General features: G+C 38.2%; 3 protein-coding genes across 4 annotated transcripts; 1 reads left to right on the top strand and 2 right to left on the bottom strand.

The window, feature by feature from the left end:
• Nucleotides 1-5,409: 5,409 nt before the first annotated feature.
• Nucleotides 5,410-9,222, bottom strand: LOC103341483 (sodium/hydrogen exchanger (DUF1218)). Its single transcript, XM_008245008.3, has 4 exons — nt 9,166-9,222; nt 8,450-8,941; nt 6,368-6,573; nt 5,410-5,971 (listed from the first exon to the last, which is right to left on the bottom strand). Exons 2-4 carry the CDS (start codon nt 8,549-8,551, stop codon nt 5,704-5,706), a joined length of 576 nt encoding a protein of 191 aa, XP_008243230.1. The 5' UTR covers nt 8,552-8,941; nt 9,166-9,222; the 3' UTR covers nt 5,410-5,703.
• Nucleotides 9,223-10,328: 1,106 nt separating this feature from the next.
• Nucleotides 10,329-11,768, top strand: LOC103341485 (ribulose bisphosphate carboxylase small subunit, chloroplastic-like). Of its 2 annotated transcripts, none has more exons than XM_089046746.1 (3): nt 10,329-10,614; nt 10,733-10,860; nt 11,395-11,768. In XM_089046746.1, the coding sequence occupies exons 1-3, from the start codon at nt 10,435-10,437 to the stop codon at nt 11,504-11,506; spliced, it is 420 nt and encodes a 139-aa protein (XP_088902872.1). In that variant the 5' UTR covers nt 10,329-10,434; the 3' UTR covers nt 11,507-11,768. The 2 variants fall into 2 exon arrangements, with proteins under 2 accessions (XP_088902872.1, XP_008243231.2); XM_008245009.2 differs by having other exon boundaries at nt 10,391-10,614; nt 10,733-10,867.
• A 67-nt stretch (nt 11,769-11,835) lies between these two features.
• On the bottom strand, nt 11,836-12,579 carry LOC103341486 (uncharacterized). Its single transcript, XM_008245010.2, is given in 2 exon segments — nt 11,836-12,147; nt 12,150-12,579. Coding segments are annotated over 2 exon segments (378 nt in total). The 5' UTR covers nt 12,433-12,579; the 3' UTR covers nt 11,836-12,052.
• Nucleotides 12,580-14,071: the final 1,492 nt, after the last annotated feature.

The following is a 14,071-nucleotide window of genomic DNA, read 5'->3' as shown; positions in this document are numbered from 1 at the left end:
GACATGCATAGAACACCAAACCCTATCGCACTTATTGCTATTGTTATTGCTAGTGGCGCTCACATCACCTAGGAAATGAAAGTGCCTGTTTTATTCTTAGCTTTGTTTAGCTCAACCATTCAAACTTCAATTTATCATCATAATTAAGAACATCTCCGAAAGAGAGAAAGAGAATTCTAACTTAAACTCACAATCTTGATTAACTAATCTAACTCACGTATACAACCGCAACAATCCATGATAATGAAAGGTTTTATTAAAGACTCATTTTGACTTGGGTTGGTATTTGATTTTGGGCCCAAGAAAAACAAAACACAAAAGCATAGCACAAAGGGGGAAATGGATGCATCGATGAGCTAAATTGGCATTGATGAACGAATGAAGATGAGGGAGGAAGGAAGGGTGAATTAGATTCCACATCCAAAAAGCTAGCAGACAAAATAACCCGCCTTACGAATCAAAAACCAATCCTACCCAATGGCTTGGCTACCCATCTTCGCCGCATAATACGTGGCGTTTCTCGCATTGGTTTCTCTGCCTCTGCCTCTCTGCCTCTCCTTATAGACACCCAAAAATACCAGAATACGAGACAACATTTACATTTGTTTTGCCAACTTTTAGGTCCATATGCAAACAACATGCACTATAAAATCGAAGAATTTCAATTAATATCATCAAATCAAGTCAAATTTTTTTACCCATAAGTGTGTTTACTACGCATAGTTTACTCGAACAATAGAACAGGGGGGCTATGCCCATTGCCATGTCTATTTACACCTCTGTTTTTCTCTGTGCACCACCACTCGATGGCAAACTTTGTGACCTTTGTCTGCATGCACTTCTCGCACAACCAGACAAAATCCCTTTTGCAAGAAAATCACAAAGCCGAATATCACAAACTTTCTGTATGACGCTACTTTACAAAGGCTAGAGTCCATCCAGCATTCAACCCGCAGGTACCTTTTTAACAGTTTAATGATGATATCTCTGTTTTATGTATATTTGGATGAATCCCACGTTTTACAAATCCCACTCATGCATCACAGATTCACAGATTAAACAACAACACACTAATCTCCACAAAATATATATATATATATATATATATACCTGTCTCGTTTCAAATTGAAAACACTTTCTGAAAAAGCTACAAAGTTGAAAAGCACTTGCTGTTTTTTGGTTTAATTTAATTATGCCCTGTTTCATTGTTAAAGACTAATGGAAGAGTCAACGGCTCATGGCCTTAAAAGCGTAGCCAGGTCCAGCAATTATTCAGACAATTTGACTATCAATGTTACACGAGAGAAGAAAGGCATCGAATCAAATATTATATAATGGGGACGGTGTAAAATTTAAGATTTATTGGTTAAACTCGCTTTAAGCTTTCTGAAAGAGGAGAGGACAGTCATGGAAGATTCAAATTTTTTTACCAGTTAAAGAAATGGGACAGGAACGAAATCCTATAGATATAATCAGAGGAAAACTTACCACATACGCCAGAGACAGAGACTATAATTTATGATATATCATCAAAAAGGGCAAACAAACCATAGACTGATTGCTTACTGCATCATTCAATAATGGCAGAATAATACTGAGATTAAGAAAGCTTTCACCAAAACAGGAGCATTCACTTTTGTTCATTCACGCAAGGAAGATGCCACACTAGTAGCAAACATTCCTTGCAGAAGTTCAGAAAAAATGAAAAAAAAGGTGTTTGTTTTGTTGCAGTGGGAAAGCAAGAATCTCTGTGTGTAAATTTGCAAATTTTCTGCCACACTCTTCCTCATATGATATTCGATCTTCTGATCCCAAAAGCAAAAGCTAAAAAACGAAAGAGAGGATCTTGAAAAGTTGTAGATACGGAGATTCTAGCTATAGCAGGTAGTACAAAATATAAACTGGTCACTGCAAAACCAAATTTCTCAACTTCTCTCTGTACACTGCACATCATGATTCATCATCATTGTCCATTTCTGGATCCTCCATAAATCTAAAGAGATTAATTAAACTAGGATTAATTATAGGATAACAACCAAAATACCCCCGGTTTTCCCACTTCATGAATTACAGAAGCAAGAAAAAGGCAATCAAAATTCCACAGACGTAATGAGAAAAACGTGGGTATTTTGGTTATAATTTAACAAAATTTCCCCAGAAAAGAAGAGAGAAAATGAATAATTTTACTAGTTGTGGAGTTGATCTGGGCAACTGGGCACTCTTCGTTTGCTGTCTTCATACCCTTGCTCTGTTTTGTTGAAGTTAGAAGCTCTGACACTGCCACCGAAGTACTTATGGAACAGGGCCTCTCTGCTTCTGTTGCTCTTGCTCTGCATCGTGTTGCTTCTCTCTGCCTCCATCTTTGATAACACATTTGTGTGTCCTGGGAAAACCCGTATTGCGCCTGCTTTGCAGTCGCAGCAGACCCAAATCTGTAAAACAGAAATTACCAAAATCACCACCAGAGAAGAGTGCAAAAGCCTCCAGCCGCCGGCGATAGACATAACCGGAATACCCAGCTACATAAATTAAGCTCTGCCTCTGCCCCTGCCTCTTTCTTCAAATCACCAACCCACTATCTTTTCTAAAGAGAATTTGATGAGCTGTTCGTGTTGACTGTTGACAATATCAAGTTCTGAGTTTATCTCTCTCTCTCTCTCTCTCTCTCTCTCTCTCTCTCTCTATCTGCCTGTCTCTCGAGGCTATGACTTATGAGCAACGGATTGACGGCTATTCTATGTATAAGAGAGAGGAAGAAAGAGAGAGAGAGTCAGAGAGAGAGAGAGAGTCAGAGAGAGAGATGGAGCCTCATATGCCCCCACACTGGTCCACGTGAAGAGAAAATAGCAGCAGTCTATGTCTAATGCTCTCTGTATTTTAATCTAATTATAGTATACTCTGTTTTTTTATTGATTTAAAAAAAAAACAAATGGGGGTTTGAATAAACAAATGTGTAAACGAAAGTAACAAGCAAATTTTGTAGGTGAATCATATACGTATTGATTAGCAATGCATTACGTTAGAAATCTGCATGTCGGTGACGCTGTAAGAGTCAAAATTACAAAACGAAAGATAAAAATAAAACAAAAAGGGCACACGCGCCGAGCCAAAGGGACCGCACTGTGACTGAAGCATGCTATGCTAGAGACTTTGAGAGCGATTAACGGTGAATTACACTCTCCTATCAATATTATACATATATATATATATTTAGTTACTTACTGTAAATAAATATATAAGTATTTTAGGTATAGGGTTGGAATTTGAATAAAGAAAGAAATAGTATTTATGATGAGAATGAGTCATCCTGAGAGAGAAACATGGGACTGCCGAGGAGGAGAAGAAGGGCCGGGAATCCCGCCACGGTGTTGGACTGGAGACATTTGTGTTTGAGAGTCGTACGTTAACTAGGAAAGGAAACGTGTATCAATGGCTCCCGTACATCTTAATTAACCTCTCTTAATGAATTATGTATAATTAATTAGTTGTCAAATTTGATGCAATCTTGTGAGCTCCTTGAATGAAGACCCAATTCTCCTCCCTCCCCCCTTTCAAATATTGTGGCATCTGATGATATTCATACATATTGGATGATGTTGTAGATTTTATTCTGGCATGGCATGGCATGGCAATGGCAATGGCATCTATGATGTAGTTGTCACTAGCTGTGATGTTTTTTTGGTGGGTGACCTGAGTATTTTTTTTGCAAATAAGGGGGACAATTAAAGTTAAGTCAACTGGGTTGTTTCATGTCTTGGTGTGTATTAGGTGAGCTTAATGGGCATGGAGGGGACACAGCTTATGGTTTAGCTCCAAATCTGATTGACAAAACCCCAAAAGAATATGTTAAATTCAGCTAACAATGGAACAAATAGACTCAAACCCACTCAAAGCACAGGCCACCTTATCTAAATAAATCATGGCACTCTGATGTTTGACATGTGTTCATGATTATATATGTATAGCAACTCATCATTTCACGTGGTACTGATGAAGAATGCAAGACCAAAATCAATGGGGTCCTTTCGAAAAATAAAAAAATAAAAACAAGGAATTGGTTAAACAAAAATACAAGTTTCATACTGTTTAAGAAAATTGGTGAAGGACCCATGAAGACACACAGATTGCCTAACCACCAAGTCCAGTTGCACGTTAGGACATGCATGACTGACCCAATTATTAAACCAAACTTAATCAAACACTTCTCTCTTATCTATAATGCACTCGAAAAACTGATATCCTTGGGGTTAATAAGGGTGGTAAGAAATATTTTCTTACCCAGAAAGGGAAAAACGTCACAAAAAGAGAGAGTCCAAATCAGTGTTCTTTGCTGAATTTATAGAAAAGGCACGACTGGTCAGGAATTGTCACGTCCATGTTAAACTTCTGACGGAACTTGAGAAAGTAACATTTAACTTTTGAATGGTACTTGGTACTGTAAATTCGAATTATTAATCCTGGACAGATAAAATTTGCAGGCCGTATTTGTAAATTTTGTCAAACAAAGTAACTCGCCAACAAATTTATGTATGTTTGTTGAAGAAGAGGAGCGTGAGGTACAATGTTTTGACCATGGGAAGGGAAGGAAAGTCACACGAGACTAGCTAGTGAATCAAATCAGAGTTTGAATAATCTAGGGTGGTCTTTGCTTGCTCCTCTCTCTCCTCCTAGAAAGAAATAGGTTAACAAAAGTGGGTTTTGTTTTGTGGCTGAAAGCAGATAAAAAAGAACCAAAACCCAGCCTATCTGAAATCTGACCCCCCCACCCCCTGCAGCCAATAAAGTTGACAACTTTTAGCTTCTGCTTGGACTTTGTCCTCCTCTTGTCTTGCCCACCCTTTACTCTTCCATTTTGCCATTTTCTACTCCTACCACCCTTTAATTCTCTTACCCGTCTTTTATTACATTTGCCATTTTCTTCTTGGCCTTAGTCACCTACTAGCTAGCACTACTATTTAATTCCCCTATTTTCTTCTCTCTCTCTCTCTCTCTCTCTCTCTAACATTGAATGCCACCTGAGGCCCTTTTTCGTATTTGATCATAGAGCAGTTAATTATTCATAGCAACTCCCCCAGATATTTTATACATCAATCGAACACTGTAAATTTCGATTGAAGGTACAACTCCAACAACATATGAATATTAGAATCTAATGACATGCACAGAATTGTCTTAAAATGATAGTTATAACCAACTCAGTATTATCTAGTAGTGACTGAATGGTGTGTAGTTAGGCTGGCTAGCATGTATTTTGCGGACCAGTTTCTGGTCAGGAATTAGTCGGGCTGAGTTTCAGGGATTTTGGGTCACCAGAGGTTCATGAAAGCCATGGCCCTCGTCGTAGTGATGATGAGCTCAGATTTGCACGTCCATTTCTCAAATGGTCAATCCATCCATGCATCTATACCATACACAATATTATATCCCCTTCCATTCTCATTACAATCTTTTAAGTAAAATAGTTTGATCTACAAATTAAAAACAAAGTAAAATAGCCAAGATAAAGTTGAATTTCAAAGTGAGTTGTCAACCACCAAAACTTCTAATTCTGCATCTTGCCTTTGCAAGCAGCATTCATACAGGTACTTATATATCTCTTTAGACAAAACCAATGTAATGATACACTTTAAGTATGCTATCACATAGGCATCCCATACATACACCAAGATGCAAAAACCTGGAACCTGGTCTCATTAGTGGATCCTATGCATACCCAGCCATCCCAACAGTTGAGCTCGAACGATTTGCTTTATGAGCTGCCTGAGTTGTAGTTGCCTTGGTGAAGTACATGTAGTAATAAACGTTGAGAATCATAGTCACAACCACAAATACCGCTCCAGAAATGAAAACACCTTTTCGTAAAGCTTCACAGGAGAAGTTCTGAGCATATATCATTCCCCGGTACTTAGTGTGATAGGCATTTTTTGTAGCACCAGCAATTAGACAAGCTTCCGCCACCAGAAAAGTTGTCCTGCAGATACATAAAATGCAGCAAATTTTAAAGATGAACTTGCCAGTTAGCTGAATAATATCTTCAATCAAAGCTGAGGCCCTATATCATATTCTATGATTACATGTGATAAGTCATCTACAACTGGTGCAGCAGCATACCAGGATTTGCAACAGGTTGACAATAGGGAAAAGGTTAGCAACTTTTTCTAAGAAAAGAAAACAAAAGAAAACAAAAGGCCACAAATGTAGATACCAAAAATACAATTTGTAAATCTATCATAAAGCTCAGAGCAAAATATGATGCGTAATCAATTGGATCTTAGCAGAATATGGGCAAGTTAACACAATCAAGGGGTTGATGTTAAAATGTTGCCCTGTTTAAGATGGGGATCCTCAAGGCACATTGGATGCTCACCATGATGAAACAAAATATATAATAGACCAAGCTCGATTCCCACCAGGGGCCAAGGGTCTCCCAAAACACATGCACTTTGTGATACCCATGAGGAGTGATTCGCCTGAGAGAAGAAACAAGAAACCACCTACTCCATAACCAGTTGCAACATCTGAATTATACACACAGTAAGTTTCATTCGTTCGATCATCTTTCTCTATTCGGCCCTGCCAGGAAATAAAGTTTCTTTATAAATTAATGGTACAAAAATTGATCATATGCACCAAAATTCAACCCAAGAATCCAAAATGTCATGCTACTGATAAAGTGACTAAGAGAGTAAGCAAACATTAAATGAATGAAATTGAAGTACCATGCTACTGATAAAGCATATCTGCATATATATATATTTTAGTAACGAAGTGGAGCTAAACCATCTCTATTTCCATTTTAGTAACGAGCATTCCACTAATTTTTTTCTCCTTAAGTTATTGCGAAACAAAATAAGAGACCTATCACTAGAACCTGGTCTCTTCCAATAAAATTTGAATGGTTTGATCAATCATAGACGAAAACTGATTAATTAAGTGGTACCAAGCATATTGTAGTCCCATTCCCCATGTGGTTTTACCATTGCAAGGCTTCTGACATTGCTAGACGATGAAGATAAATCATACTTAATGAATGAACCCTTATGCAATCGGCATGTATCCCTACTTAAACAAGAATCAAGCCTCAAAATACTAAAGGCAGCAAACTTTAAACTCAGTTCTTTGATATGAACTTCTCTATTTCGCAAATTTTGCTTCCCAGAGAGAGACCACTATTTTAATGTTTAAAAAGTCATCCCTGAAACACAATTATACAGTCTCAAAAAAACTAATCCAACTGACACATGAATTGGCTCTTCTTATATGCCTACATGAAAATGCATAATTCTTCATAAACAATTTTGTCCCCTTTTGACCAAAAAAAAAAAAAAAAAAAAAAGCTTTGTCCCCTTAAAATAAAGAAATGCAGTGAGTGTTAGAAAAGGAGAAAAATATTCCAATGACCAAGAAATCAAAGGAACATAACTGTGCAGAAAAGAGAATGTTCTAACAGTATAAGAAGTATTCTAACAAGGAGTGACGGAAATCTCCTGTGGACAACCCCTGCCTATCAAAATTAATTAAGACTGAAGCAAGTTCCAGAGCTACATGAAGGAAGTTGAGGTTCCACCCCAAAACCAATTGGCAATGAGGGAGATGATAGATCACTTAATGGTTTAAGCACGTGTGGCCATTGGGCCCAACACGTGAACGTATATGAGATTGAGGTTCCACCCCAACCAATTGGCAATGAGGGGAGTAGCCCAAATAAACCCAACTAGGTCACTTAATTCAATGTGACAAACAGTTCTCAACACTACATACTCATTTATGGCCAGAAACTTTACACTATTTCAAATATGGATATGTGACAAGAATGAGCTATGAACCTTTTTAGTAAAAGTCTGACAAGATCTTAGATTGGCAATGACAACAATTTAATCTTGAAATGGACAAGAACCGAACAACAGGCATTACAAAGCAACATTCTTGATTCTTGTGGTAGCAATTCAGTATTAAATCAGAAACTCTATCGCCTGTTCATCAACAAATATATAAAAGGAACCATCAAAACTTCCTGTTCTTTATTGCGCTGTTTTGGTAATTGAGTGAAATTCAGCATCCTTGTTTGTGCATAGTATACGCAAGAAAAACCCCAAACCCGGAAAACACAATCCAATAAAACTTATCATCCAGCAACAAACCTAACTCCTTTTTTTTTTTTTTTAAATAATAATTTAAAAGCAACAAACCTAACTCAAAAATTGTGAACAACCCCACTTTCAAATTGCACTGATTACCAAACACATACACATCTTAAAAAACCCTAACCTTTTACAAACCACAATCAGAACAAAACATCACACACAGAACACCGAATCATGAAATTTAGGCACTAAAACAGTGATCAAGATACAGACCAAAGACTGGAGAATGCCATTACTTCAATTGGAGTTGTAAACATTTGGAAAAGGAAAGGAGAGAGATACTGAACAAGGAAAAGAGGGCTTACCACGCTTCTTTGCCTCTCAGCAGCAATGGCGAACCCAAAGGCCACTAAGCTCAGAACTATTACCAGAAGGTGCACCAAAGTTGAGCCCTTTCCTTCTCCCATGTCTCCCCCTGTCGTCCTCCCAACACTTGCCTAGATGCTCTGCCTCTGTGGCCTCCCCGTGTACCAAAGAGCTAAAAAGAGTGACACTGAGAGCGAGCAAAAGTGACTACTTTACCAACTTACTCTGTACGCTGTGTGAGTTGCAAAGCACTGGAAGCTGTTTTTTCTTTAGCAAAAGGAAGCCTCTTTCGACCCACGCGACTGTTACAAAGCGTTACCAACACCTTGATTAGCGGTCAAAGAGTCAAACTACACAATTACCTCTGCTGCCGCTTTGGCTCTGGGAAAGTGTTTCTCACGTTGGAAAAGAGCCGTGGGTCATGCAATTGCCATCAAAATACGAGGAGGCGGGTTTATGTTTGCAGACCTTTCCCACCCAGTTTTCTCTCTCTAGCAACAAAACAAAAAAAAAAAAGCCTTGAAATTACAACTCTAAAACTAAACTAGGTTTTATTATGTAGCCATGGCATCCTATGAAACATAAATTATGATGTTGCCTAACTTTTAATACATAATCAAACATAAAATAAAACAGGAAACATGGTATAGTTCTTGGCCAAAAATGATTTAGCTCGAAAGTTCGGGTGAAATTTTATTTCATAAATTATACATACCCTTTTTTTTTCTCTTTTTTTTTCTTCCAATTTTACTAAGAGAAGTTCCGCTGCAGGAGCCCAGCTTAGATAAAAGGCCCCTTAGACCTTCCAAAGTGGTTCCAGTGGAGACATCCAATTTGAACAAGAGCTGGGATCCATCAAGTCCTGGCAAGATCAACCCCAGCTGCTACCTGAGGCATTGACGTTAGTGAATAAATAATTTTATAAAAAATTTAAAAAAAAATTCTGAAAAATTACCAAAATTATGAATTTTAATCACACAAAAAATTGCCCTTATTCTTTGTCATGGCACTATAAGTGGAAGTGCTCTAAGTTAAAATCTCGGATCATAAAGCTATAATTATTCATGTGGGGCCCGCTACAGTAAAGCATTTATTAAAATAACTATTTGAAGCTGACCTCTCCAATCACCATAACTTGTTTTGTAGTCACAGCACAGTCACAGACTCACAACCAGACAAGCATCTGAATTTCAAGGAGAACATGAGATGAATGTGGGAAGATACGGTCGCCTTTCTTTTAGATTTTGCAAGCATACCCTTCAACCTCAACTTATTTCCTTTTCTGGGTGTCTGAATTTTGGTCCTTTATCTACGTGCTTGTTTAGAATTATACAAAAGCCCAACTTAAAAATAATAATTTAAAAAAACCTAGTTATATTATGAAGAAGCCCAAACAGGTCGAATTTTGTAAAACAAGGAAAGCCCAATTGTGCAGTAAGACCCACATGATATGAGTCCATTTCCTTTTAAATTCGAACAAAAACCCAACTGTGCCAGGTGTCTCAAGTGGTCCAACATCTTGTAACATAGGATGTGAAGGATTGGTTAATTTGATGAAATATCTTGACCCAAAAAAAATACCGAAAGAAGTTACTGTTGTTCCTGTCACACTCCCAAGTTTTGAAAAACGCAAAGATTAGGAGTAAATAAAAGAAAAAAAATCTAAGGCTCACCGAAAACCAGAGAGAAAAATCAAGGGCTCAGAAAAAAACTTACACACATCATACAAATAATTGAAGTCGTGATTCCGATAAGATATGGGTGCATACCACCTGTCATAACCTAGGGAGTGCAGTAACGATAAGGCCTGAGATTTCAAAATTTTGAGCCCGGATGAAATTGACACCACTAGATTTTTTGAGTACGGGGGTTTGGAGTGGTAAAGTAACACAGGCAATTTAGCAGTGACATTATTTCCTATATATACACAGACGACGAACAAACATGAGCAAGCCTTCATATATCAAACAAGAAACAGAGGAAAATGGCTTCCTCCATGGTTTCATCAGCAGCTGTAGTTCACCGGACCAGCTCACCTGCTCAGGCCAGCATGGTTGCGCCCTTCACTGGGCTCAAATCAGCCTCTGCCTTCCCTGTCACCCGCAAGGCCAACAAAGATATTACCTCTATCTCCAGCAATGGTGGAAGAGTTCAGTGCATGCAGGTACGTACGCTAGTTTTTTTTTTTTTTTTTTTAGTTTTGTATATTTTCTAAAAAGATCATCAAGTTAAGCTGCAAGGAAAGAAAGAAAAATAACATTATATTGTATGTATTTATGCAGGTGTGGCCTCCAATTGGATTGAAGAAGTTCGAGACTCTCTCTTACCTTCCTCCCCTAACTGCCGAGTCATTGGCCAAGGAAGTAGATTATCTTCTCCGCAACAACTGGGTTCCCACCTTAGAATTTGAGTTGGGGGTAATTAATTAATATCTAAGAATAATGCTACATTTGTATACCACTTCTCTCACCACATTTGTATACCACTTCTTTATATCATCTTATGTGACAGATGAAGGATACCTAATTTTGTTTTCTTAATTAATACAGTATTTTCTAAACTGGGTTCCCAGACTACCCTCAACATTAAACCTAATCTTACTCTCTTTTTTTTTTGGGGTGGGGGGGGGTGGTGTGCTTTTTAATCACAGCTACTAGTCTAAATTTCCAAATATTATCTTTAAACCTGATTTTACAGAAGGGCAAATTTGTAATGAATTATTAAAATTGTTGGGGTATGTAACATGAAGCATGACATATATATAAATAAGTAACACAGCTGCCTGCAGGCTGGGCATGCCCAAAAACACAAAAACATGATCATGTAATGATGTATGGTATGGATATTTTGAGTGAAGAGAAGAGTTTAAGGTTGTTGATGAAATTGAAAGAGCTGACAATGACATGACATTGTTTTATATGTTTGATGGATGTGTGTAATGCAGAACCCTTTCGTTCACCGTGAGAACGGCAATTCCCCAGGGTACTATGATGGCCGTTACTGGACAATGTGGAAGCTTCCCTTGTTCGGTTGCACTGATTCTTCTCAGGTGTTGAAGGAGCTCGACGAGGCCAGTACCACTTACCCCAATTCATTCATCAGGATCATCGGATTCGACAACATCCGCCAAACACAGTGCGTTAGTTTCATCGCTTACAAGCCCCCTGGTTTCTAAGTTTTGAGGCTACCCTAGCTATCCGGCTTTACTTCAATTTCACTTTCAATTCGTTTTGTTGCTTCCCTTTTTTTCCTTTTTACTCTGTAATTTCTCTTCTTGTAAACCTCCGTTTATTCCGTGAATTGATTTAGATGTGAACAGAGATGTGTTGATGGACCTTACATATGATATACATGCCATGTTAATTTCTGATTTCAAGTTTTCGAATTGAATCAATCAATCTCGTTTCAGACTTGGCTGCTATATAATATATATTATGATCAAACACGTATTTGCATGGTCTGCAACACAAAGATTACAATTGGATGGCCTGTGTAAAGCCAAGTCGGAACGAAAATGACTACTTCCTTGTATAAATTTCTTATACAAAAAGCTGAACAAGATAAATACAAATCTCTCTGTCTTTCTCTCACGGATTCGGTACCTATTTGGTGGTTCTTAACCCCCAAATGTCGTCATCCCAAATCACATCACTGAACAAGCCATAATGAGCTTCGCCCATGAACTCCACATCCCAAAAGGCATCCAAATTGAACCCCATGACATTTGCTCATCCACTACAGCACCAGTCAAACAACCCCAGTAATTATCCTCCCCGGCCATCAAATTCTCAGCGGCCACCAAACCCAACTGATGATTTCCACCGTCGATCCTCACATCTTCTTTCCCTGCAGCCTTGTCAATCGTTTTCTTAGCCTTCTTGCTTGCCATTGTCATTGTTGTTGTTGTTGCTGTTGTAACCTCAAACGTTGAGCCTTGATCCATGGTGGCACCACCAATATCCACACGTCTTTGCCTCTTCATTTCTCTTGGTGTGCAATTGACCGATCTTCAATTCTCTCAGAAAAACAGAGCTGGGTTGTTCATATATATATATATAATATAAGCAGAGAGCTAAACGAAAAAATATATCTAAGCTTCGTGAAGGAGACGGCAAGAAGATATTGATGGTGGTGGTACTTATATAAGGTTGGGAACAGACGGTTGTTTAGGAATTTGGACTGCTTTTTCATAATATGAGGCTTACGAGCAGAGCAACTGTGATTTTCTCTCTTTTTCTTTTGTGGAACCGTGTTCACGTGCCTCTGCCCTGTCTTTTTCGAAGCATGCCCTATGAGCTACCAAAAGGCCAAGTTGTGGTCTTAATCGCTTTCTCTTACCTCACATCCAAAGGGCAACTGGCCAGCATCTAAATTGACACGAAGGCAGTTCGGTTTTGTTTGGTTATTTGTATGGGGCCATCTTTTTCTGTATGTTACAATATTATAGCATCTTCTTCAAATTCCAATTTTAGAAAATATAAATAACAATAGGTATTTCAAAAGATTTTTTCTGATATGTTTCTTTAAATTTGGGCAGTCAGTCAGTGATCCTCTGTCAATTTGACAGTCCCCAGAAATTTGTTTAACGTTATATGGTGGAAGGAAGGCCTGTGGAATAAAAAATGCTTGTGTTAGCAACCAAAAAGCTACATACAACAGATGCATGTTGGCACCAAAGGGAAACGAAAAAGCTCCCCACTTGTGTTGTAAATAGACAGGTTAGGAGTTGGATGGATGGTAGCTGACCGACTGGTCCCTTGGCTTGGCTTGGCCTAATCAAAGGCTGCAAGTTGAATTGAAATAACACACGCACTTGGACTTGGGCTAAAGTCTGGTCTTTCCGCTATTTATTTATGACAATGAAAGAAAACAATCTCATCCTCTTGCATCTTTGCTAGTGGCAGCACGCATGTACTTATCCTTCAACATGGATGGATGGCTGTGTCTGTGTTTCTTCTTTGGCCGACTCATTTTTTGGAGTCCATCCCATCAAACAAAGCATTGTTTATTTATTTTTCTTATGATTGCTAATCAAAGTTCAAACCCATAACTTTGAGTAGACTTTGGAATTTGGGTAAGCCAACTCTACCTAACTCCTACAGATTCTATGCGTTTAGTATTGGGTTAGGCTATAATTTTCGAAAACTAATTGTTAAAAGAAAGAATCTAGAAAAGAGAAATAAATAAAGTGGAGAGATTCTAACTGCTTCAAATTAAGTAAATCGTAGTGAAAACAACACTTTAACCGAAAGATATTTGTGGGAGTTGGAACATTGCTAGATATTTTATGAGACAACCTACTATTTTAGGAGCGTGCACTTGAAATTACCTAAGAAAGGGGAAAATGAAAACGAATGATAAAAAAACAAAAGGAAAAAAAATCTAAACACAGGCTATAGTCTCATATTGTGATGTTTAAAGAATGTGGCCTGGCGCTATGAGTAGAGGGTAAGCGTCCACCGCCCACCGCCCACCGCCCACACTGTCATTCAAAATTGAAAAGAAAAGCGTATAGTATTTAGTAGTTGCAGCCAGCCATTCGCCGCCTAAACAAATGCACCAAAGGGTTGGTTGATCTTGGAACTCGAGGATAGGGCAGTTGAGCAGTAATCAATTCCCCT

This window comes from Prunus mume, linkage group LG2 (assembly GCF_029339155.1).
Source record: "Prunus mume cultivar Tortuosa linkage group LG2, ASM2933915v1, whole genome shotgun sequence".
NCBI classification, from domain to species: domain Eukaryota; kingdom Viridiplantae; phylum Streptophyta; class Magnoliopsida; order Rosales; family Rosaceae; genus Prunus; species Prunus mume.
Note: the sequence above shows the minus strand (reverse complement) of the source record. Positions and strands in the feature narration are given on the sequence as shown.